The sequence below is a fragment of the Ptychodera flava genome, chromosome 7, assembly GCF_041260155.1.
Source record: "Ptychodera flava strain L36383 chromosome 7, AS_Pfla_20210202, whole genome shotgun sequence".
NCBI lineage: Eukaryota > Metazoa > Hemichordata > Enteropneusta > Ptychoderidae > Ptychodera > Ptychodera flava.
This window is the reverse complement of record NC_091934.1, coordinates 9,785,509-9,809,887: the sequence shown is the minus strand read 5'-3', so window position 1 is coordinate 9,809,887 and position 24,379 is coordinate 9,785,509. Positions and strand designations below refer to the sequence as shown.

General features: G+C 37.0%; 1 protein-coding gene across 1 annotated transcript; it reads right to left on the bottom strand.

Annotated features, from left to right (window-relative positions):
• Positions 1-311: 311 nt before the first annotated feature.
• LOC139136740 (uncharacterized) lies at positions 312-19,636 on the bottom strand. Its single transcript, XM_070704555.1, has 11 exons — positions 18,809-19,636; positions 12,404-12,598; positions 11,725-11,912; positions 9,646-9,854; positions 8,622-8,718; positions 7,656-7,787; positions 6,194-6,391; positions 5,338-5,428; positions 4,803-4,926; positions 3,611-3,821; positions 312-2,181 (listed from the first exon to the last, which is right to left on the bottom strand). The coding sequence occupies exons 1-11, from the start codon at positions 19,063-19,065 to the stop codon at positions 2,024-2,026; spliced, it is 1,860 nt and encodes a 619-aa protein (XP_070560656.1). The 5' UTR covers positions 19,066-19,636; the 3' UTR covers positions 312-2,023.
• Between the last annotated feature and the right edge of the window lie 4,743 nt (positions 19,637-24,379).

Sequence of the window (24,379 nt, the reverse complement as noted above, 5' to 3'; positions counted from 1 at the left end):
TAACGTTATTATCTATGTTTCATTTAAGGGTTAGTTTTCATAAATGCGTCTGAGTACATAAACCAGAAAATAAAACATCACACTGAAGCACAGAAAAATAAGGAATATACCCATCGTTGAGGGCGCACATTTGATACTAAAGAAGCATCTGCTCTACTATAACCATAATTGACCTCAGTGAGGGAAACCCCATCATTCATTCCTCCCCCTCCCACACCCTTTAAAAAAAACCAAAACAACAAATATGTGGATGAATCCAGTTTTCCATAAAATAGTTGAATTAATCAAAATGACACTGAGCAGAAAGGGTTGTGGAAATCTTGGTATTATTGACTTCTTAAACACAGAGCTGTGAGCCCTCTATGTCAAACTGATACATGGATTCACAAAATTATTTGTTACAGTAAGAAAATTTCACAAATTCCTTTTACTGGTATAGTCTATAGGGCTAAGGCTATGGAATTTTTATCACAAGTCCTTAAATTGACACAAAGTGTTTGAGAAATAACAACAGTCATTGAGAATTCAGTCGTACACATAATTATGCAATATCATCCCCTTGAAATATGGCTTAAATGAAAATTACATTATTACTTGAATATAACTTTGCAAAATAGAGTAATTCAATTCCTATTTTTCATTTTCTTTTTTTTTTTTAGCTTGATTCTATACAAGGAGCACATTTGGCACATTCATAATTGCATTTAATTTCCATCATGAAAAATAGTTTAGAGTAGATACCAAAGCAGATTGGGTAAATACTGTTTTTACTCTGTTATACGGTATGCTAAGGAAACAGATACACATACATTTTATCAAAATAAAGTATATTAAAAAAAATAAACAATTCAACAAAACTATTGTTAACTTTTTAGTGGCAAGATAGAGGGTTTTCTTGGTAACAGTCAGTAAAAATTAAAAAATTGAAATCAGCAAAATCGGTTTTGTTATCACTTTAAACACAGACAATGCCACTTCCACATTTCTTTCCTTGATTGAGAAGCTGAAGCCGAGTTTACGGAGGAACTATGGCCAGAGATGTTGCAAATTAATTAACCCTTTGAGTGTTGTAATTTTTCCCACCTAAATTTTAGTGCAACATTTTACCAATTTTTATGAATTTTTCTTTATTTTGATAATTCTGGACAACAGGGACATAACTTTTTATTGGCTACAGTTTTTCACCAAAATTTTGGGAAAAAAATTATCTGAAACTGAACAAATTTGTCTGCTAATTTTTTATGAAGGTGACAAAAATTGCACTCAAAGGATTAATGGCGAATTGAAAAAATATGTTGGTGCTGACCTTTTCCTTCAAGAAAGCACAGCAGTAGGGTAAATACACAGATTGATACGGAGGGAAAGCTGGTGACATGATGATTTATTCAGTATTCTTAGTGAAATGAGCAAATTTGGTGATTATGATGAGGTTTCAAGTATTTTACATGTAAGACTACCCATATCACTACCAGAGTTTATGTATAAGTGGTTGGACAATGGTCCTGGAGAGACTTTGTCTGGACATGAAAATGTAATGATATGCCTTTTGTTAAATTGTTAATGAGCATTCTGTCTACACAATGACTGTTGATGACGGGGAATTCACGAGTAAATTCAATTAGTAAAGATGAAAATAATATACTTTCTACGGTATATGCACAGTGTATTACCTAATCCATGTTAACAATAGCACAACACTGTAGTTATGGACGAACAGAAAACCCGAGGTAACAAACAAGACCCAACAAACTTTACTTCTATCATTCTTCTGTTAGAGGCGATCATATCTCGTGTTTCTCTTCTTTTGCATTCTTATAATGAATTCCATCTCTATCTTTACTTCATATGACTCTGACTGGGCCACATTTCACACATAATGTATACAGCTGCAAAAACTTGGACAGTTCAAAATGAATTATTCCAAAGTGCATGATAAAATGTATGGCTGATCAGCAGGAAAACAATAGAGGAGATTTTAACAAAATAAAAGAATATTGTCAAGTTGTTTGTTTGTTGATGATGATCAGATTATCTTTTCAAGTTTGCTGGCAAGGTCTTCCCTCAATTGCCATCCATACTCTACCACTTCTTGCGATAGTGCCTGCAGTTTTGCCATGTCATCGCTGTATTCCGCCTTCTTTGTCTCCAGGTAGTCAAACCTGGAATCTGCCTCCGGCACATCTGTGAGAAGAAAGCAGAAGAGAGTTCCAATCCTTCCACCCCTGTCTGTCCTGTAAATGGACCTTACCATACAATTGAAAAAGCCTAGAGACTGTACCATGGAAAGGTAAAGAGCCACATTTTGATACGATGTGGCTGATACAATCCTACTATGAAGTTGAACAGGCAATAATTGGTGACTTGAAACTGGGTTTAAAAATTTGATTTTCACAAAAAGTGAATCACCGATAGGGAATTGCCTATTTTTATATGCAATTAAGGTAATATGCACCTCGAAAGTGAAAGACTTAAACTTTTGCTCAAACTTTCCTCAGTGAAACTTTCAACCATTCTCTTACCAAAGCAAGAATAAAAATCAGGGGTCACCGTGCAAACTTTGGTACTAGAGAGACAAATAACTTGTAATTTCTCGACATTTGAAATCCAAAATGGCCGCCATCCCTGTGTTAACTCTATGAGAAATAATAAAGTTTTCGAGTTTCGAAAAACTAAGACGGTGAAACCTTTTCTTTCGCCAAGAGCTTCAAAATGAGCCCCCACAAGTGGTAGGTCAGAAGAAAATTGATAAAATTTGAAGGCCTGAATTTCTGTCCCCGAGGTGCATTCTCTCACCTTAACCCTTTTCCTGCCAAGTCCATATTTCACCACCAGGTCAAGATGGTTAAAATTAATGAAACACAATGTATTCCATATGATGTATTTTAACATAATACTGTACATTTGAAGGCTGTTGAAAACATAATACTGTAAAGTTGATTTTTTTTGGACAAAAGATGCTATGACATACCAAGCCAAGTGGGTGAAAATACGTCATGTTTTGGCTCAATACTGCTTTTTACTGACTTGGCTGATGGGGAAGTGATACAGTTATTACTGTCTGGCAGGAAAAGGGTTAAACAAACACGGACTTATATCTTATATCTTCATATACAACTCATATATCCATATACAACATACGGGTACCCTGGCTTATATCTTATTTATACTCGAAATGTGACTAAAGAGACTGCTTTTTTATACACTCAATTTGAATCACATCTTTTCTTCTCCATATAAATCTCTTCAAACCTTGGCTACGGGGGGTAAAGCATTCTTGATTTGAAGGAATATTCTATTAAAACTGAAAGTATATCATAAAAAGCATTCATATGATATAAAAGTAGGCTGGTTAGTTCTGAGCCTATGAATGTGAATACACGTGTCAGTATGAAACTATTCTCAGATTCACAAATGTATATAATCACAAAAACACTGACTCCTGATGGTGACATTGCCACCTTTCAAGCATGATAAAATACCACCAAGATGAACAAGACTAAATCATTGTGAATGTGAGAATAGTTTCATGCTGACACATGTATTCACATTCATTCTCAATTAACAGGACAGGACAGCCTAGTCTAGATGTTAAATTTGACATGCATCTCACCTTCATCATAAAGCATATATTCATCCTCCTCTTCTTCTTCCTCGTTTTCCTCTCTCATTTCTTCTTCACTATCATCCTCATCCTCATCATCACTATCGCCCTCACCAATTTCACCCTCTTCGAATTCTTTGTGTACTTGATGCTGCATCTTTGCATCTGCCTTCAAGACATTCAGCACTCTGTCCCTCAGTCTGTCCTCAAAATCATCATCCTGAAAAAAAACAAAAACTTTTAATATACGATTCATCCACAGTTCTTGCCAGATTGACCCTTAAAGTCACCTGTAATCTAAATATGCCAATATATGGTCAAAGGGGCGTTCTTTGGTATTCAAAATGCCCATGTGAGGGCGCTGTTTTTAAAAAGCGGCCACCCGCTTAAAATCTGTATTTGGTTAGATTTTCTTTCCATGGTAACTGTGGCAAAATTGGAACAGGTGACAGTATACCTTTAAACCCTGATCCTCTCAGCTTATACCAACAAATGCAGTTCTCAAAGGATCATAAACAGTAGCAGTACATGCATTGCTTATATCTTGGTAGCATTGCTTGGTTTTGTTTTTCACCAATTTCAGATCCCTGGATAATCAACTGTAATGATCTGAGAGACATCAAAAGATCGCTCAACACTTCTCTGAGAATTTTGTATGTGAATGGACACACAGATGCACAGACACACGTACGGACACAACAAAATATTTAAGTCCCCCAGTCTGTGTCAGTGGGGACTAATTAGTATAGTACCATCGTGCAACAACATTACTAATTTAGAGCAGTACATCTGTCAGTATGGATGTCACTGATTTGGAAAGTTGATGGTTACAATATTGAAAGGGACATAAGCTGTAATTTGTGGCAAGTTTTTCAGTATTCTGCTTCTGTATATCAAGTACCATGCTGACCCTAATCTATTCGTCATGCTGAAATTTCGAGTATTCTTTTTGTCAACACAGCTTGTATGTGTGTAGTGATCATTGTTTATTGTTTACAAATGAATTCTAGTCCGGACTTGAATACAATTTTCAACAATTACTATGTAGATTATACTCATATAGGTTGTGTTGATATGCTAAATACTTGGCATTAAATTACAGTGTAGGGATTCAATGAAGAAAGTGTAGGGAAACCACAAAACAAAAGTTTTGAAAAAAATAGCCAAAAGATACAGCTTATGGAGCTTGAATTGCACTTACTTCAAAATGATTCAGGACGGGAATGGTGGATCTCAACACGCCTTCTTCCTGTCTGTGTTTCTCTAGTATCATTTTGGTTCTTGCTACTTGCTCATTAATAGACATCTTGACGGCAAATGTAAGTCTGTTTGAAGGCAGAAAGGCATGAGAATACTTGTGTGAGACAAAATATCCCAAACTTGTGTGAGAAATCTGATCCCAGGTCCTTGGTGTGTGAGATTCTTTTTCTCACATGACCACAAAATGCATTAAATTCACATTGGACACGTACAACATTATCCAAAATCGTGACAACTCTGTCGTCTGCCACTGTACTCTGACCTGCTTACTTTGTAGATCCGGTCCGTGTGTTTCTCGTCGTGCCATTGGATAACATTTTGCGCGTGGAACGAAACAGACTGCACATCATGGGGTTAAGACTATAAGGAAATACCCTCCCTTGCTGTTTATAACCTCTAAATATAATTCTAGGTGGTCCACACTGAACAATGTCACAAACAGATGTGCTAATAGGAGACTTCAGATGGTTTCTCACCTTGCACCAGGATACAGTGAACTAGGTGGTCTGGCAGAGTGTGGAATAAACCCTTCATGCACGGCGACTCTTCCATAGACAGGTAACACTTCTAAAAGACAAAATGTCATGACCACTCAAAACTACGGCCACTCTATGACCTGAAAACTTCCTCAACCAATCCTTTAGATATGACTTTGAGAGTTCGTAAGTTCAGTGGTGACGCGCACAGATTGTATAACATAGTTGATTTATTGATCACAGGCAAATTAAGTTCATATCAAACCTGTATATGATTTCATTTGGTGACCTATAATCTAAGGACAAGAGTTACAATTGCCTACAGAACAGAAGTTTCAAAATAAACATGTACTTTGGTCAATCTCAGAAGCCATTGTAGGTCAAGATCAGTACACCAAGGGTCAGATACTGTTTTGGGCTAATGTGCAGCATCTCAGAAGCAGTTATCTAATTGGTTGGCTCAATCTTACCATTATAATCGAATTATAAAAATAGACTCCTTAAGTTGCTGTGAATAGCAACAATCGACCAATCAGATTGAGATATAATCTTGCAGGCCAGCTGCACATCAGCAGACTGTTTTGGGCCACTCTACACGGCCTATCAACACTGTATATGTATTTTGCAATGCACCACATCAACTGAAGTTACAAGACAGACTCATTCATTTAGGAAAAATTGATGCTATTTGAGCAAAACGCAAAATGACAAGATTTCTTAAATCTTCAAGTTCTGAAAAATAATACATTTGCTTCAACTTTGGCTCGTTGTTATTCAATTTCCTAGGAAACAATAAGACTTTAGAAATGTCAACAATATCAATTTGAAAGTTAAAATGTTTCATGTTTCACTGTACCTGCAACATACTCAGTGTCATCATCGTTAGTTTCAAAGTAGGCTGTTTCTCCGTAGTAATTTTCCGTCCAGTTCGGATTGAGATATAACAGAAACGTCCACTCCTCTTCCGCCCTGTCGCAATCATGGTGGATGCGGGTGTGGTCAGCGCTTCTGACCAAATTGCAGGACACGTCATATGGGAACCAAGTGTCCTTACCTGAGAGAGGGAAGTGACAGCCACATAGAAATGTTGTCTGTCTGATAAATCTAGAAAGTGTTGCCCTTTGGCAAGGTAAGGGACCGTCTCAGATTGTCGCATAAGTTCAAAAAGCGAAATTCATTCGTTTACGGGGAAAGTGGATTTGACCTCCATTTAATTAATGAACTTCACTTTAGCACTTTTAATTTGTGATCACAAGTTGTCTTTACATTTGTGTAAAAGTAAACAAAATCTGCACACTCGTACCAACAAATTTTGCTGTAATTATTTCCAACTCTTTCGTGTAATGCTGACAGTGGTTAGTGCTCAACTTTGATCGATTACTTGATGATCTAATACGGTCAGGGGAAACATATTCTTCAGTAACTATGGCAGAATGGAACATTATACTCTCAGGCAGAGACATCAACATTTCACACTTGTGAACATTTGTTTAGGGGGAGGGGGTTTCAATCTAAACGAAGGAATTTCGTTTCTTGAACTTATGCAACAATCTGAGATGGTCCGTAACATATGAGGTTTTGCTTACAATGTTATCACTCTGGTTAGGTTACACGTTACTTTGGTATCACCAGGTACTGATGCATTTATCTCTGGCCAGTAGCACAAAGGATCAACATTTGGTCAGCGTACTATGGCTATTGAAGGGCAGGGACCGTGAGGCTGTGGTTAGGGGAGCGTTTAGGTTTAATTCCCTGCATCAAATACCTTGTATGTGTTCACGGAAACATTCAAGAAACATCCACATGTAACTGTATCAAAACATGTCTCAAGAGTGTCAACAATTTTAATTTCCTACTTCTTTTGCATTTTGCAACTTTTTATTATCAAAATGGTTTGCAAAATATGACCAAGGACAGACCATTTTTTCTTGTTCTTGAGAAATATTAATAACCAGGCTAACTTAAATAAATTTTATTTTTTCAGTGTTTTTCATAATACACAACACATGCTGTATAGATTTTTCATGTGTATTTTGGTGTATGAGCAAAATTGTTCTAAATTTCTCAAGCCACTTTTATGTCAAAATGAAATGCATGGCAAATTTTCGAGAGGCTCTCTAGTAATTTACAAGACATAAATTTACAATTTTCAGCGACTACCAAAATGTTGAAGAATCTATACAGCAGCTATATTATTATTAACCGTCTGCTTTCTTTCCCCTCTTTGAGCACAATGGTTTGACCCAAACCAATTGTTATCAATGGTGACTGTGGAACTGTTTACATGGAATTGGGGGATGACAATGTAATAAACTCACCTGTTATATGAGTCATCACCTGTTTAGTGATGTTCCAGAACCTGCTTTTGATGTAACTTTTCACTTCATAGCCAGCTATCCACTGCACGTTGTCAGAGACAGAGTCAAGACTATCATCGTAGTAATACTCCCCTTGAGGACAAAAGCACAGAAGCATTTGTATTAACTATCAATGATGACTATGTTTATCAATGAAAGTTATACATTTCAATTTTTCACCAAGGGTGAAAATTAAAGATCACAAACAAATACTCACAAAACTTACATTTGTTAAAGCCCCTTTAGCTGTAACTCTTTAAATTTGTTCAACTGAAAAAGGCTTTGATTTAAATTCTACCAATTTAAAGAATATAGTCTTTTACTTCCTTAAAAATTTGACAAATTTAAATTTTATCCATTATTGTGACAAGTAAATTTAAATTTTATCCATTATTTTGATTTCCCATCACTTTTAAAGAACTGGCAATATTACAAAGAAAACATAGCACATGGTGTCCCAGTGGAAAACATTCAGCACTATGCATTATATTGGACTACTCTGTTGTTTCTGTGAAGATTCCAATGCATATATGCATGGCATACAGTGTTTTTGCCTTATTTGTATGAGGGCGCCATTTTACGTTTTGGCACACGTTTATTATATATCTTGCTCTAAATTGCTCAGGCAGTCCCAGAGGGGAATTTATTATACTTGTATAAACATCCCTCAATGAGTACCAGTACATTCCCATGAACTTGTTTTAGTTTGGAAGTAAAATCATAAAAATAATGCAAAAAGATACAGCTAGTGGGCCTTTAATGTTCATTAAAAAAATTGTAAAACAGATTCGTTATCTATTTTACATGAACAGAAAATACTGTCCGTCGTACTTATATAGCCACTGATTTTTTTGACATAAGTTTTACAACTACAGTACGTCCAACTGTGACTGCCTAGCTGTAAGTCCAATTGCACTGACAACTCACCATACTTCAAAGTGTACTTCCTCAGATCATCCAGATCTTTTTTGTCAAATAAATCATCAAACACAACAACCCTCCAGCCTTCTGATGACTTGTACTCCTATAAAATAAGAATATATACAATATTTACGTACATAGTTGGACTGATTTGTCACAACAAAAATATCTTGTCAAAAATGATTAGCCTGTCTTGAGGAAAGGACAGTTCAAAATATTTTCTTCATACCAAAACAAATCAGTCTCTAACAGAGTTCAGTTATTGGATAAGTGAAAGACTTACAGGGACATAAGCTGTAACTTGTGGCAAGTTTTGCAGTATTCTGCTTCTGTATATCAACTACCGTGTCTGACCCTAATCCCTTTGTCATGCTGAAATTTCCAGTATTCTTTTTGTCAACAACAGCTTGTATGTGTGTAGTGATCATTGTTTATTGTTTACAAATGAATTCTTGTCCAGACTTGAATACAATTTTCAACAATAACAATGTTGATTATACTCATATAGGTTGTGTTGATATGCTAAATACTTGGTATTAAATTACAGATTAGGGATTCAATGCAGAAAGTGTAGGGAAACCACAAAACAAAAGTTCTGAAAACATAGCCAAAAGTACAGCTTATAGAGCTTTAAAGTTTTGCTCAAGATTTTTCTCCAGCAACCTTTCAACCATTTTCTTTCAAAATCAAGAGTAAAAATCGAGGGTAAGCATGCAAATTTTGGTACTAGAGAAACAAATTACCCAATATTACTGAAATTTAAAATTCAAAATGGCTGCCAGCACTGTGTTATCTCTATGGAGGAAAGTAAAATTCTAGATTTTCACAAAACTACGCTGGTAAAAACTGTATTTACTCCATATACTTCAAAATACGCCCCCGCAAGTGGTAGGCAAAATGGATATTGTAAAAGTTTGAGAGTTTGGATATCTGTCCCCGAGGCGCATTTCTACCTCAACTAATGAACTAGTAACATTACCTAGAACACACAAACAGATTTTATCATCAAGATTCTTCTGTCAGTACCTACCTGTATAAAGTGTTCCTTCACATTGATTTGCTTTTCTACCGGTTCTTCTTTGTGGTCGAATATTTTCTCCGTTGCTTCTCTGATCCTCTTCATCTCGGCCAGCCTCTGTGCTTTGCCAACATCAACTTTGGTCTTGTTTGTAGTGTACTGGAAGTGTAGAAACTTCTGTCCCTGGTTAAAGTTGATACTGGGTGGACGCAACAAATAATCTGGAAAGAGAGCAAGGAATACAAGAATTTAATCTCTTGGCCTTTGAAAGCCAAAAGCTGTAACTTTTGATGGTTTTTCTTTCACCACTTTTGTAATTTCAACCACAATTTCTTATTCTACCTGAAGGCATGTTTAAAAAACTGCTATTGTAGTAAACTACACAGATATAATGTAGGCTGGGATCCTAGTCTGGACCAGAATTCACTTGTCAACAATAACAGTACAGTCTGAGTCAACATATGTACAGGCTGAGTTGACAAATTTAACCGTTTGAATGTTGTATTTTTCCCATCAAAATTTTAGCACAACATTTTACCAATTTTTTTATGAATTTTTCTGACATTTTTTTGATAATTTTGAACCAAATGGATTCATATTTCATCAGCTACAGTTTTTTTATCAAAAGTTTGGCAAACAAATCTGAAAAAAAAACTGACTTAATCGGTATATTTTTACAGGCGACTAAAATTGACTTTTTTTGGCATTCGAAGGGTTAATACCATGCATCTCATCAGTCAATATGTTCAAAATCATCAAGGGTTACAGTTACTGGCCCTTTAAAGGTTTGGAGTCTATGATGCAGCAAGACCACAAGAAAACATACATGTACTGTACAATAGATAAAACAAACTGAAATGCTTTGGCATTTATCTTAAGAAATGCTTGACTTAAAACTTGCTTTCTCAATGGTTCTACTCATTAATAAAAAGGACACACAGCGTCCCGAAGACTCATTACGCCTAAGTGATCATGTGATGCTGGTACAAACAAATCCAATGTTTACAAACATGCATGGAAATACAAATATTTCTACGCGCATTTATGGCTGTTGTTTTGTTTGTACTATTGGTCCGTTCAAATTCCCAGTTTTAACCATAAAGGCTTATCATGCCTTGTCGGTAAAAGGGAATAAGTTCACACAATAATATATGACATACTGCACATTGTCATATATTGCAACAATGTATAGTCCCACACATGTATTCACTTGTATGTATTTCTCATGTTTTGTTAAAAAGACCGGTGGCCTTTTATACTGAATAAATTCTATATATTAATATAATATATGCTATCTGGTCAAATCAGTAAAATTCAGCTTGTTATCCTAGGTCTTGACAAGATAAGGCTTATCTGATAGTGAAACATGGACCTGACACCAGTGGGGGTAAGATTCCTGTACAAAGATATATGATACATGCATACTATCACATATAGTACATGATACAGCATAACAGAAGCATGGACACTGTCACTTGTCAAATGACAACTTACATCAATGGTGATATAGTGATGGTCTACTTAAAATGCATCTTAAATAAACACTATTATTTTACATTTTGCACATTGTTTCATTTTCTTCTAATAATCAATTTCTTCTCTGTAACTTCCCTATTCAGGTTACTGTTACACATTACGGGAAAGCTCCATTAACTTAGGAATACCCTACTTCCCTAGAGGATCAATTTCACAGACCTGCCTTTCCTACAATGGCACTACAATAGCACCAGCTGGATTAGATAAACATAACAATGGAACGTTCACACCTTGGGGGATTAAAAGTCTTCTGTTTGTCACCTGAGTTGGTCAGGCAAGGACTCGGGTTTCAGGTACCATTCAAGTTAATGAAATCTTCCCCTAATGAGCCTTTCCACAAAGTCCCTTGAAAAAGGTACACTTGACTTCAAGTCTTGAAACACAACTTGCGCAAACATTTGCACAATTTGGCTTTTTGTTTCTCTGTTTTTCTGGGATTGCCCAGACCAGAGATGTTCTACCACAATATAACTGTTCTTTAAAACAGACAAGTAATCTTCCCAGGTCCAAGCAGGCTGTGCCTCAATTGTAAGCAAGTTAAGGAGCGAAACTTACCAACAGAGCTTTCCCAGACAACAATGCGTCCATAGTTTGGCTTAACAACTGCAGTGATTTCTTCATCTTGGTCGAAAAACAGCGTTTCACCGTAGTAGTTTTTCTTCCAGATTTCATTCATGTAAATGAGGGCTGAGAACTCAGCTTCCTCCCTGCATGCATCGTGGTGAAGTTTCATCACATCACCTCTGAAAGGAATTGGACAAGCAGGGTCAAGATTAACCACAGATGTAGTTTACTTTACAACTTAACAATTCTGACTCTGTCTTCAAAGCACAATGTGGACAAGGTTATCAAGTATTCTGCATCGATAATTTCTGATGACATTTGCAAACTTACAATAGGAAATGCAAATTTCTGATTCTAAAAATTTTACAAATTCTTTTCTGATCTCTACCACTTTTGGGGGCCTCATTTTTTTCACAGTTTTAGTTTTTTGAAATTAGAAAATTTAATTTTTCCACAGGGATGGCAGCCATTTTGAATTTCAAATATCGGTAAATGTTGTTTTTTTCTCTAGTATTTAACTTTACATGGCGACCCCTGATTGTCATTCTTGATTTTGTGAGATAATGGTTGAAATTTTCAATTAGGAAAGTTTAAGTAAAACTTTAAGTTTTTCTCTTTCGAGGCCCATTCTACCTTAAGTCTAGCATCTGATATCTTCGAACTTTGTTACCTTCTGATTAAATTATCTGTAACTTGATAGAGGTGATATGTTTGTTCGCTGCCACTCATCTCCTGAACTAGCCGTTGTATTGCCTTGCCAGCAACACTGTTGGCGAATGCCTCCGTATCATGATAGGACTTCCAGGGTACGTTATTTGAGTTGCTTGCATCGTTCTCATTGTATGGATCCAGAGTTGTTCCATATCTTGTTTAATAAAAGAAAAGGACAGTTTACACATCTAATAAAATATTACATACATTCTAAACCACTTAAAAAAAATCAGAGGGCTGGCCAAATTACAATTTTCACATGTTAAAGTAGTATAAGAGTAATTGTCATTGAGAAAGATAGATAGATGGATAGATAGATACCAGTAGATAGATAGATAGATAGATAGATAGATAGATAGATAGATAGATAGATAGATGGATGGATGGATGGATGAATAGATAGATAGATAGATAGATAGATAGATTATTGTAGCCAGAACGTGCCCTTGCGACAATGTCCCCCAAAACAGAACCCATTGTCCTGCATTCTTGCATACTGCAGGCCACCTTGGGCACACTCATGAGTCAACTGTGTTGGATGTAGTTCAAAAGTAATATCTGTTACTGAAGATGACCTTTGCTTTGCATGATTGAATATTTTGAGGCTTAACGTACTTTCGGAGCTATGATTAAAATTAGGACGCTGCACTTCAATAACATAACTTGCTTGTAGTCAAACCCAGCTCTGATTGGCGGCAGATACGGTACACTTGCCTGAAATTCAAGCATAAAGCGATGCAGTCTCGATAACTTTACCTTTTTGTGTGAAATTAATTTGTTACAAAATAACATAAAATTTTATTGACAATGTCCTCCAAAAATAACCGATTGTGGGACGCGGTGTTCCCTGATTTAAAATTCCTGGCTGCAACACTGTAGATAGATTGATTGATGAACAATACTTCTCAACAACTTGAAATAATCAGGGTGGCCAATTTACAAATGCATACTTGCATTTTTTTGTAAAAATCATAGCCCCTGGAGAAACTCTCTCTAAGGTCTACGTGAAAATTGCTTGTTTTTGTATGGCTATTGACATATGTATAGATGGACATGCATGAATGCAAAAACTGTTTGGGTTGATCAATCTCAGACTGTCTGGTGTCTATGCTGTGGATTCATATTAAGTTTTGTTGCTTTTGAGCTTGAAATGACCTCAAACCAATAGACCCGTCTGTATATCATCAGTTCTGTTGCGCACTGCTTTTTAGTTTCAAGCTCAAAAGCCTTCTGAAGATTGTTTGGTCTCACATTCCTGGACGCTGGGAGTGTGGGATCGATGGTGTGGGAAAAATCGATCCCACACTCTCAGAAATCGTCCCACACTCTGCAGTAAATATTACAAAATGTTATCCAATAGCATGACGAATAACACACGGACAGGAACTACAAAGTAAGCGGGTCAGAGTACAGTGTCAGATGACAGAGTTGTCACGATTTTGGATAATGTTGAACATGTCCAATGTGAATTTAACGCATTTTGTGGTCATGTGAGGAAAAGAATCTCACACATTAAGAACCTGGGATCAGATTTCTCACACTCGTTGGGGATATTTTGTCTCACACTCGCCGGGGATATTTTGTCTCACACTCGCCTGCGGCTCATGTGAGACAAAATATCCCTAACTCGTGTGAGAAATCTGATGCCAGGTCCTTGGGGGTGTGAGATTCTATCAGTTCTTGTCTTGAGTCGCAAAACTAAGTATGACAGGTCCACAGCATTATATAGCTATCAGACAGTCTAAGATTCATCAACCCTAGCAGTTTTTGCAATCTCAACTTCTCACTCCGACTCTGGCTGTTTCCATCCCGTCAGCACAGGTCATCTCAACCCCTCCACCCTTAAGTCACCTGGACCGCATACCTATGGTACTAAGGTAGCTAGAGTCCTTACAGACACTTTTCAGATTTTAATTTTTTTCTCAGTTAATAGTCCCAAACCCCAATAAAGTACATATTTTCTGAAAGCCCTCATATTTGGAAATCTGACCATGCACAGTACACAGTTATTATTTGGATATAGTAACGTGACAAGCTTTTGCTAAAATCGGTTTTTCCTTCATTTAGTGAACGCAGCATTATTTACGGTTGAAGTTTATGCATTTGACAAGCCTTAGCAATACCCTTCAAATCTGTGTCTGTTGATCTTTTCTTCCAGTCTCCATTTAAATTATATGGCGTGACAATTGCAATTCCTTGAAAAGCACAGTCTAACATTTTTAATAGTGCGTAACAAAAAAACAAAGGCATATAAAAGAAATCCAAGACACGGATTTGAAGGTTATTGCCACTTGGCTTGTCAATGCACTAGTTCAACTGGAAATCTTGCAGCGTGTTCGCGAAAGGGAGAAAAAAACGATTTTTGAAAGGTTCAGGAATATTCTTGTCACATGATAAACGCCGAAGCATTTTTTTTGGTTTATCTATTGTACAGTACATGTGTTTTATTGTGGTCTTGGTGCATTATAGACGCCACTCCACTCCACTCCACTTTATTACATGCTGCAATGTGAATGCAAATCAGTGCATTGATTTGAATAGGAACATCAAGGGAGTTAGTGGGCTGGTGAATGACGTACTGAGCAGTTTCCATGGTTACCCGGTCAAGTGGAGCGCTTCAACATTTTTATCATCAAAGTAGGCGATTAACACCAGACGTAAAATATCCATACACGCACTGCTATTTTGACTTTCGTTAAAATCTGTTTGATATACTGTCGAAAATGGTAAAATTGTTTGAAAATGTCCTGCATGTAACTAAATGTCATATAGCATTAACTGTGAAGAGGCATGTAATAAAAATATTATTGCTTGAAGACACGGGTTTATGTGCCCTCGCAGCAGGAGACAATTTGCCCTCCTGGTGTCGGGCAAATTGTTGCCTGCTCTCCGGCACATAAACCCATGTATTCAGGCAATATTATATACCACTCCACCCCGTCATGGTCCCTCTGCCCAGGTCACCTCTGACATGTATGCGATTAGGTTGTGGTGCCTTCATAATTTGCATATCAGCCAAATCATTAACAGCTAAATCATCATTTCAAAGCAGAAACAATTCTCTCACAGAAATACCACCAATTCTCACGGGCATATGTTTGCATTATATATTCAGTAATTTAGTTTTGTCATATAACGTAAAAAGTGTGATGAGGTAGAAGTGACTTGGGTATCAGGTCGAGGTATAACCACAAGCGGTGTGAATTTAGGTAACTGGTCAACTGGACCCCACGTCAACTAGACCCCGGCTAACTGGACCCTGCACCCAAGTCAACAAGACCCTAAAATGTTTTGTTTTGTTTTTGCCAAAGCACCTTGGCCCTAATCAATGCCAATCTAAAAGTGTATTTTTGAGGTTATGATCCATTAGCAGTGCCATTCTGAGACGTGATGAACGCAAATCAAAATCAAACCCCTTCAAACTCTTGATTTACATCCCACAGGCGAACAGGCTGAATACATGTAAATATGAAAATTCAGTGAAAGTTGTGTAAGTAAACCTTCAAAGAAGGATAGATTGCACTTTGTACTCGAACTAGCGTGATAGTGGGTTCTGATTAAGCAAGCTAGCAGTGCAGTTACATACAATTGTGTTGTAGACTAATATACAGGGGATAATTAACTCTGGTGAATGTGGGTGCATGCATACACATAGTATAAGAAGAAATGGAATGACTCTCAACACAATTGCTAGTGGGTATTAATCACAAATGATTTATACAGATAAAATGTTCAGAAGGTAGAGTTGTTCTGGATATACGGTTTGGGTAGAGTAACCGTGTTCAGGGTGTAGGGTTGAGTTGACTTAGGGTCGAGTTGACTTAGGGTCGAGTTGACTTGGGGTCCAGTTGACTAGGGTCCAGTCAGTTTGGGGTCCAGTTGTCCAGAAACTGGGGTCGAAACGGACACGGGTTGAGGTGACGTGCTCCTCTTCAAATAAGGGGAGAACCATTTGATTTCGGGGGGGGGGGGTATGGAGGATTTTGAGGAAAAAAAAATTGTCACCAGGTGAGATAGAAGAAAGAAAAAAATTGATCTAGTCATGGCCCGAGAAAAAAAAATTGTCATAACAGACAGAAGTGAAAAAAAAAATTGTCACAATGCACCAGAAATTTAACAAAATTTGGAAACTTTGTTCTCATGTATTCTTTGCCAGCGTGCCACCATAGGCGGCGCAAATATTTTTACCACAAGCAATTCTTATGTTTTTTCCCAGCACTTATGATATAAGCATGCACTACAAAGGTCTACTTTACACCTCAGTACACTCAATGTTTTCCTTCCCTTTTCTGACCCAAGAAATCATATTTCAGGATTTCTCTTGCAATATCTCAATGGCATAGGCACTATCTAAAGGGGATTATTTGACTGGTGTCTCGCCATGTATTCCACACAAAATAAATGCAATGATCCTTTTATTCACCATATCGTAATATTGAACAACTTGGTAGAGCCGATGTGTGGAGTTGCCTTCACTTTCTTTATATGAACTGTTTTTCACAAATTGTATTGTCATTTTTGTTGTTGAATATTGTGACTCAAACACTGATCATGCAAAAAATGTAAAACATGTCAGTGTTCAATGTCATTTTCAAACAGTTTAACCGAGTGCAAAATAAACTGAAACTCCTCTCAGATTGCACAATTAAACACATCAATTTCTCAAAATTTCCAATATGAGAGGAGGAACCCCCTCTCGTGCACCCCCTTGGGGTATTCTAACACTTTCACTTAGTAAAAAAATTTAAAAATACCGCAATTTATACGGTTGTCGCTCAAATTTGATCAGAATTGGTACATACCAGTATGGGTACCAAAGATCAACAATAAATGTTTTTTCTATCTGTTCAGTGCAGGAAAATTCTACGCTGATATTATGACAATGATTTCTGCACAGTACAACCAGAAAAACAACAAGAAATATTTAAACCAGAAAAACAAGAATGACAAAAGTAATTAAGGTCTGAAACTTTAGGTACTGGAGGTCTACTTTAGCAACATGCATAGCAGAAAGGCAGCTAGCCCCCCTTAGTTTGATCATAGACGGTCTTCCTCCCCTCTACTGACGGTCTTCCTCCCCTCTACTGTCTATGGTTTGAGCAGGTCTGTTAATATGTAACAGTTCAATGACAATGACAGGAAATGACTCAAGTCAGTGGAGTAAGCCTGTTTCAAGCCTGTTTCAGAATTTCGCTTTTTCTTACCTCATTTGCACATTTTTGACACTGATGTGTTCATTTGAACAAATTCACATCTCAACCCCTACATCTACCTGTACACCAAATACTGAGACGGTAGCTTTGGCGGTATGGGAGCCTTTGTGTGTGACGGACATACATCCGCACATACCCACAAATATACAGACACTTAGACTCATCATATAAGCTCTTTTTGGTATTTATATATAAAACCAAATATGAGCTAAAAACACCTCAGATTGCACCAGACTGCACCATTGCACACATCAATATCTTAAATCGCCCCTTGGGGTATTCTAACAGTTTCACTTAGTAAAAAAATTAAAAAACACCTCTCAGATTGCACCAGACTGCACCATTGCACACATCAATATCTTAAAAATTTCCATGCAAGATAGGGGAAAGCCCCTGTGACACTCCCCCCCCCCCCTAAGCCTCTTGCGTGTTCTCCCCTGTACTTTCAAATTCTGCCCGGTCAGATATCCTAGTGAAAACCCTGTCATAATACCTATCCAAATTAAACAATACTTTATCATGGTTAGATACTGCGTGAGCTTTTATATCTTTATTTTATTGTGACTTTGAATTTCATTTTTTTGGGTTCACCTTTTTTGAACCATCATGAGATAACTGATGATAGTCTAGCAGGGTACATCAGGATTTGAAAGGTCTTTACTGTTGCTGTATTTTGTAAATTTTACAATTACATGTATTGGTATTTAACTTTTCTAAGTGGGGGATCAGTCAAAATTTCAGAGTTAGAGAGGGAGGTTACTCAAATTCATCATGGTTGGCGAGGGGGTCACTCGAAATTTCGGAGTTTCAGGCCGTAAATAATGACGACTCCCTTATATACAACGCATTACAAACTTGATGACCAATGGAAAAAAAATTTCGCTGCTACCCCATTTGGAAAAAAAAATTGATGGAGGTATGACAGTAGAAAAAAAAATATCTGTCACTCTGACAGGAAAAAAAAATTTGCTCCTATACCCACTTCCTCCATAACACCCACCCCCCAAATCAAATGGTTCTCCCCTAACGTCGGAAGCAACGTAGTGGACAGATAGGGACCGACAGATACATGCAGCAAGTCAAGCATGCAGCACACCGTCAACATGTATTTTCTGTGCTCACGACAAAGTGTTGGTGCAAATATCACTTACCTCCAGTAGCTCTTCAAAAACTGGTACATTGACAGAGCAAAAATGTTTTTGTAATTGACGTTGTTTTCGAACACGGCGACGGGTCTTCCGTCTACGTTGTACAGCCATTTTGGTTTCACTGAAAACCTTGATTCCCCGATCTCCTCTGCGACTCCGAATTTGTTTGGGTCTTCAAACGGCCATGATTTCGGATCGTCAAGGGCGACGACGCAACAAGAAATCACGACTAGAATGAATGTACAGCTGAATCCTTGCATTCTTACAATCCAAGGTACTGGACACGACACGGTCCCTTTGGTGGAGGGACTGTGGATACGAAAATCGTAGACAACCAACGGAACCTGTGCTTCTATGCCAATCGCGCAGGTCTGTGTAGACTCTCGCTCTCTAGGCTATGTCCTGACACGGTCACTTCATATTTACGACCGTGAGTTATGAGCCGCGCCTACTCAGAACCATAAACCGTGTCATAACACGAAAGGAATCAGACAGGCAGAGACAAATGCACAAACAGTGGACCGACTTCCGGGTTCGACTTTGTGTCACATGATTTCGTATTCACAGGATGAAGTTCCGGATATAAACAGGTCATGAAATCCGGGTTCAGTGGCACGTTCAGCCGTTTAGGCTTCATACTGACCTCTGGTTCTCTGGTCTCGGGCTAGACTAGGTTCAAGTCTGTGCATTGTGAATGTGTGAGTGGGGTGAACACAGGCAGGACTAGTAGGAGAGTTTGTACCCGAAATCCAAAATCTGGCAGAAACAAACTCACTACTGCGCAGACTCATACGCTAACGCGGTCGATCGCTTGGGAAACCACAGGGGACTCGGGCTCCTTGTTTGTCTGTTTGTTTATGCTTGTTTGTTTATTTGTAATGTATGATTATTTCCATGTACAATAAAGAGTTGTATTTGTGTTCATATTTGTCAATAAAGAACTTTTTTTGTTTGCTTGAAAAAAGACAGTATGTTAATAAAACCATATATAAACTGATAGAAAAAGATAAAGTTGTAACAGAACAACAACACATTTTCAAGACATAAAAATCATATTATGAAGCACTGTATACTAGTAAACGAGGTCGTGAGAACATAACCGACAGTGTGTTTCTGACAGAACATGAAGATATCCCTAAACTTAATGTAGAGCAGAGTCAAAAATTAGAGGGTGCATTGACAATTGAAGAATGTACAAAAGCATTGAAAGGTTACGTATGTCAAATAATAAAAGTCCAGGTTCAGACGGCTTTCCACCAGAGTTTTATAAGATGTTCTGGGTGACAATTGGAAAATTCGTCACGAGGTCATTAAATCAAGCTCTCCATTCAGGTGAATTCTCAATAACACAAAAACAAGGTATAATTACATGTTTGCCAAAACAAAATAAAGACAGGCAACTTTTAAAGAACTGGCGACCAATAACTCTATTGAACACAGATTATAAGATTGCATCAACAGTGTTAGCCAATAGAATGAAAAGTGTGTTATTCGATATATATTATCCATGAAAATCAAAAGGGGTTTTTGAAAGGGCGATTTATTGGGGAAAATACCAGACTCGTCTACGATGTTTTATGCACGGCCAAAGAAAAGAATTTGCCAGGTTTGATGTTGTTGATCGACTTCGAAAAAGCTTTCGATTCAATAGAATGGGACTATATGTTAAAAGTACTGAAATATTCTGTAAATGGGTAGAAATTTGTCATAGAAATATAAACAGTTGTGTAATAAATAATGGGAACTTTTCACAATTTTTCGATCTTCATAGAGGAGTTCGACAGGGTGACCCATTGTCGCCTTACTTGTTCATTACAGCAGTCGTCGTAGTCATAAATACAATATACCACAATCAGAAAGGTTGAAGTTCATAAGTATTATTGATGCTATTCCTAAGCAATTGAAAGCAAAAATAAAAAATAAAACACATAATCGATTAATAAACCAGCGTTTTTCAGAAAAAATATGTAGGAAAGTATATTTAAGTCTTTTTCAAAGTACGGTTATGAACAAAGTTAAAACACAAGTCAGTACGACCAAGTGGATAGAAAGATTTCATGTCGGTGACCTAAAAAAATTCTTTCCATTGACCTTCAAAATTACAGACGATACTGCCCTGCAAAGCTTTCAGTACAAAGTTCTTACACGTACAATAGCTACCAATAAATTTTTAAAAATAAGAAATGTAATAACAAGTGACAAATGTACTTTTTGTAATAAATGTGTGGAAGACATAGTCCATCTTTTTTTGAGTGCAAATATATTCTTCAATTTTGGAGTGATGTAGAATCGCTTTTGCTGAAAAATTGTAATATTCCAATAACACTGATTCCAGAGAATGTTATCTTGGGAATTAAAACGAAAGATGATACATTCATTGTTAATTTTTTAGTAATTTTAGGTAAGAAATACATATATGATTGCAGAAGATTGCACAGAATACCAAAGATTCGACAATTTACAATATGGGTACAAGAAAGAATAACAGTAGAAAAACATAAATATAAATTAAGTTTTTTTGATAAAGATGACTCGGATTCAAAATGGTCAAAATTAAGTCTATTTTGCAAATAGAATATTTTGAGATTTAAAACCGAAGCACTGTCCTGCTTTTTTGCTTTTTCTTTGTTTGGTTTTTCTTTCAGTATTGTTTTGTCTTCTTTTTCTGAAGTCAATAAAGAACGGGGTTTGTTTTTTGGTTTTGCTTGTTTTTTATTTGTTTACAAATATCAATAAATGATCCTTTAAAACGTTTCCAATACAATTCTACATATAGGCCTAAAGCATATAGGCCCTACCCGTCTTTTCCTTGAGGAGTAAGCACTCATGTGTGTCCACCACTCTCACTGAATACTCCCCCTTTGTTCACTCCTGATGTGCAGCGTCTCGGGAGCTGTGAACCACTTGGGTGGCTGAATCTTACCGTTATAATTGAATAATGTAAATCAGATATAACCTTTCGAGCACGCTGCACATCAGCAGTCTGTGTGGGAATCCGGGGTGGGAATATACAAGTTGGTTAGGGGTGGACCATTTGATATGGGAGGGCTTGGAAGATTTTGGAGGAAAAAATTCCGAGGGGGTTGCCTTGAAAAAATCAAGGCAAGGATGCCCAGGCAAGTACAAACAGTCGAATGGTATCTCCGTCGTGATGGGACGAATTATATAATCACACAGTCGTTCTCACGAAATAGGACTGGGTTGAATTATGTTTCCAGAAAGACATTCTACCGAGGGGCTAGTTTGTAGATTGAGGAAATGCCACGCCCCTACGATAATGTTAAATCCGGGGTTAAATCCCACTATTTCGACAATACGAGGGACAGGACGATAAACGATCTGTCTTTCTCCTAAGATACACACCACGGTATTTACATTTGAGAAGCTGTCTCTTGTTCTGTTGCATCTGTCGAGCTTGTCAGGGATCACCTGACTTACATAAGTGCTCACTCCTTATGGCAAAGCATTGGTGGTATACTTTACTTCATATTTGGCATTGTATTGTATTAGTCTTGAAATAAGTGTATCACTTATCGACTAAACTTGAAAACAAACAAACAAACAAAAACGACAAATTAGCAAACAAACTGCACTTCTTTAGTGACAAATTTTAACACAAATACTTCTATTTATTGGTTGTTTATTGTAACAAATAAAAGAAACGAGCATAATAAAACAAGCAAACAAGAAGCCAGTTCTCCCTGTGGATGTATTCAACATGTAACGACAGTCAGGAGTTCACATTTGAACATGGGCTACAAAACTTAAATAACACTTATTTTTGAAACAAGTGAACACACCCAGCGCAAACTTATCTCAAGAGCCATAACAGCAACAAAGACAAGAACAAAACACCCAAAATTAGTTACATGACCCAATACATCCCGTCATCAACACGAGCAACATCAAGAGGGCAGTGCAATCAAACTGGGAACATATCTTGAACAATAGTGTTCCCTCCACCCACTTTCCACAGTGGCCGCAACAATTGCCGAAACTATAATCGGAAGAAGACATTGATTGAAAACAAAATGGATGCAACAAAATACATAAGGAGAGACGAACAAACTGGAAACACTATTACCGCGGGTACAAACGAAGATAGACCACATATCAAAATACAGTAAACGGCTTCTTACGTTTCGTTCTATGTAAAAAAGCCTAAACAATATTAACTAAACCGGAAATTGATTTATTAGAATAACCTGGGTAATAATATTACACCAGAGACCCTAAAAAGTGTCTATGGTAACATTAAATCCAGCGACTGATGAAGAGACCTCACATTCAGCGTCTCAAAGTGACGTGCTCGCTGCAGTAAATGGATTTAACATATACTGAACGAATTTTTACACTACAGACTGTGAGCCGTCTCGCCATGGTAAGGGACTGGTCACTTTCTTCGGCCTGGGGGGGGGGGCGGTGGATTATTTTTGCCGACGTCAAAAAGTGGCTGACCCCCTCTATTCCAAATTTTGAAAACAGGGTGACCCCCCTATTCCAAATTTCTAAAACAGGGTGACCCCCCCCCCCCCGGGCGCGACAAAGGTAAAACAAAAGATGGACATAAATCATATATATATATATATATATATATATATATATATATATATATATATATATATATATATATTATATTTTACATTTTACATATATTTATATTTTAAATAGTCATTCTATGTTTTAGTGAAATTGTTGACATGTCAGTTGTAAGATAGGAATTTCAAAGTGTCAATCTTAAAGTTTAAATACAGTACATTTTGAATGAGCTGTATTTTGAATGAGCTGTGAATGTATTGCACACTTTCTCTGCTTAACCAGATGTCCTGAACTGTTGTACAGAAATGGATGTCAATCATTAATATCAAAGAGGAAAAAGCAGTGAATCAAAAACTTTGATGGGTGTTAAGACTTGCCAACCATCCAATTAAATCTACTGAGGAGCCATAGAGAGCTTTTTTAGCCAAATCTGATGTGTACAGTGTCTGAGAGGACCTTTTCTTGTGTAACATTGAAACCATAAAAGCACAGCTAATAATGACAAAAACTGCCTTTTTTAACTGTTATTTTATTCATAAAAAAGCATCTTTCTACAGAAAACCTATGAAACAAAGGAAAATAATTGCATCAATGAGAAGGAAAGATATCTTGTCATTTTTCTATCTCTAAAATAAGTCACTGTATCAAATATATATTGTGAAATATTTGTGCATGTTGCTTTCTCATACTGAATTCTCACAGAGAGAACAGAAAAGTATCAGGAATTTGTCATCCTTTCATATGAAATGCAGATTTCATAATGGTACACCTTCACTAGCAAACATCAAGATATCTCTGAAAGTATGGCGCCCGAAGGGCGCGCCAAAAATATGAAACATCCTGATATCTCTGATATATATGCCTTGTATATTAAAGTCATGCACCTGAAGGGCATGCTGAAAGATGTATGATATATTTAAGTAATGAGCTTGAAGAGCACGCTGAAAAATATTGAACATACAGATATCTCTGATGTATGTATGCTTGATATGTTAAAGTTGGGCGTGCTGAAAAATATGACTGATTATTAAGGTT

Bases quoted from the DNA above. Each gene is read 5' to 3' on its own strand.
- LOC139136740 (XM_070704555.1), bottom strand. From the start codon at position 19,065: ATGCAAGGATTCAGCTGTACATTCATTCTAGTCGTGATTTCTTGTTGC. The intron at 12,599-18,808 runs GTAAGTGATATT...TTATTAAACAAG, and splicing joins TTTTTGAAGAGCTACTGGAG to ATATGGAACAACTCTGGATC. The intron at 11,913-12,403 runs GTAACAAAGTTC...AATTCCTTTCAG, and splicing joins ACAGATAATTTAATCAGAAG to AGGTGATGTGATGAAACTTC.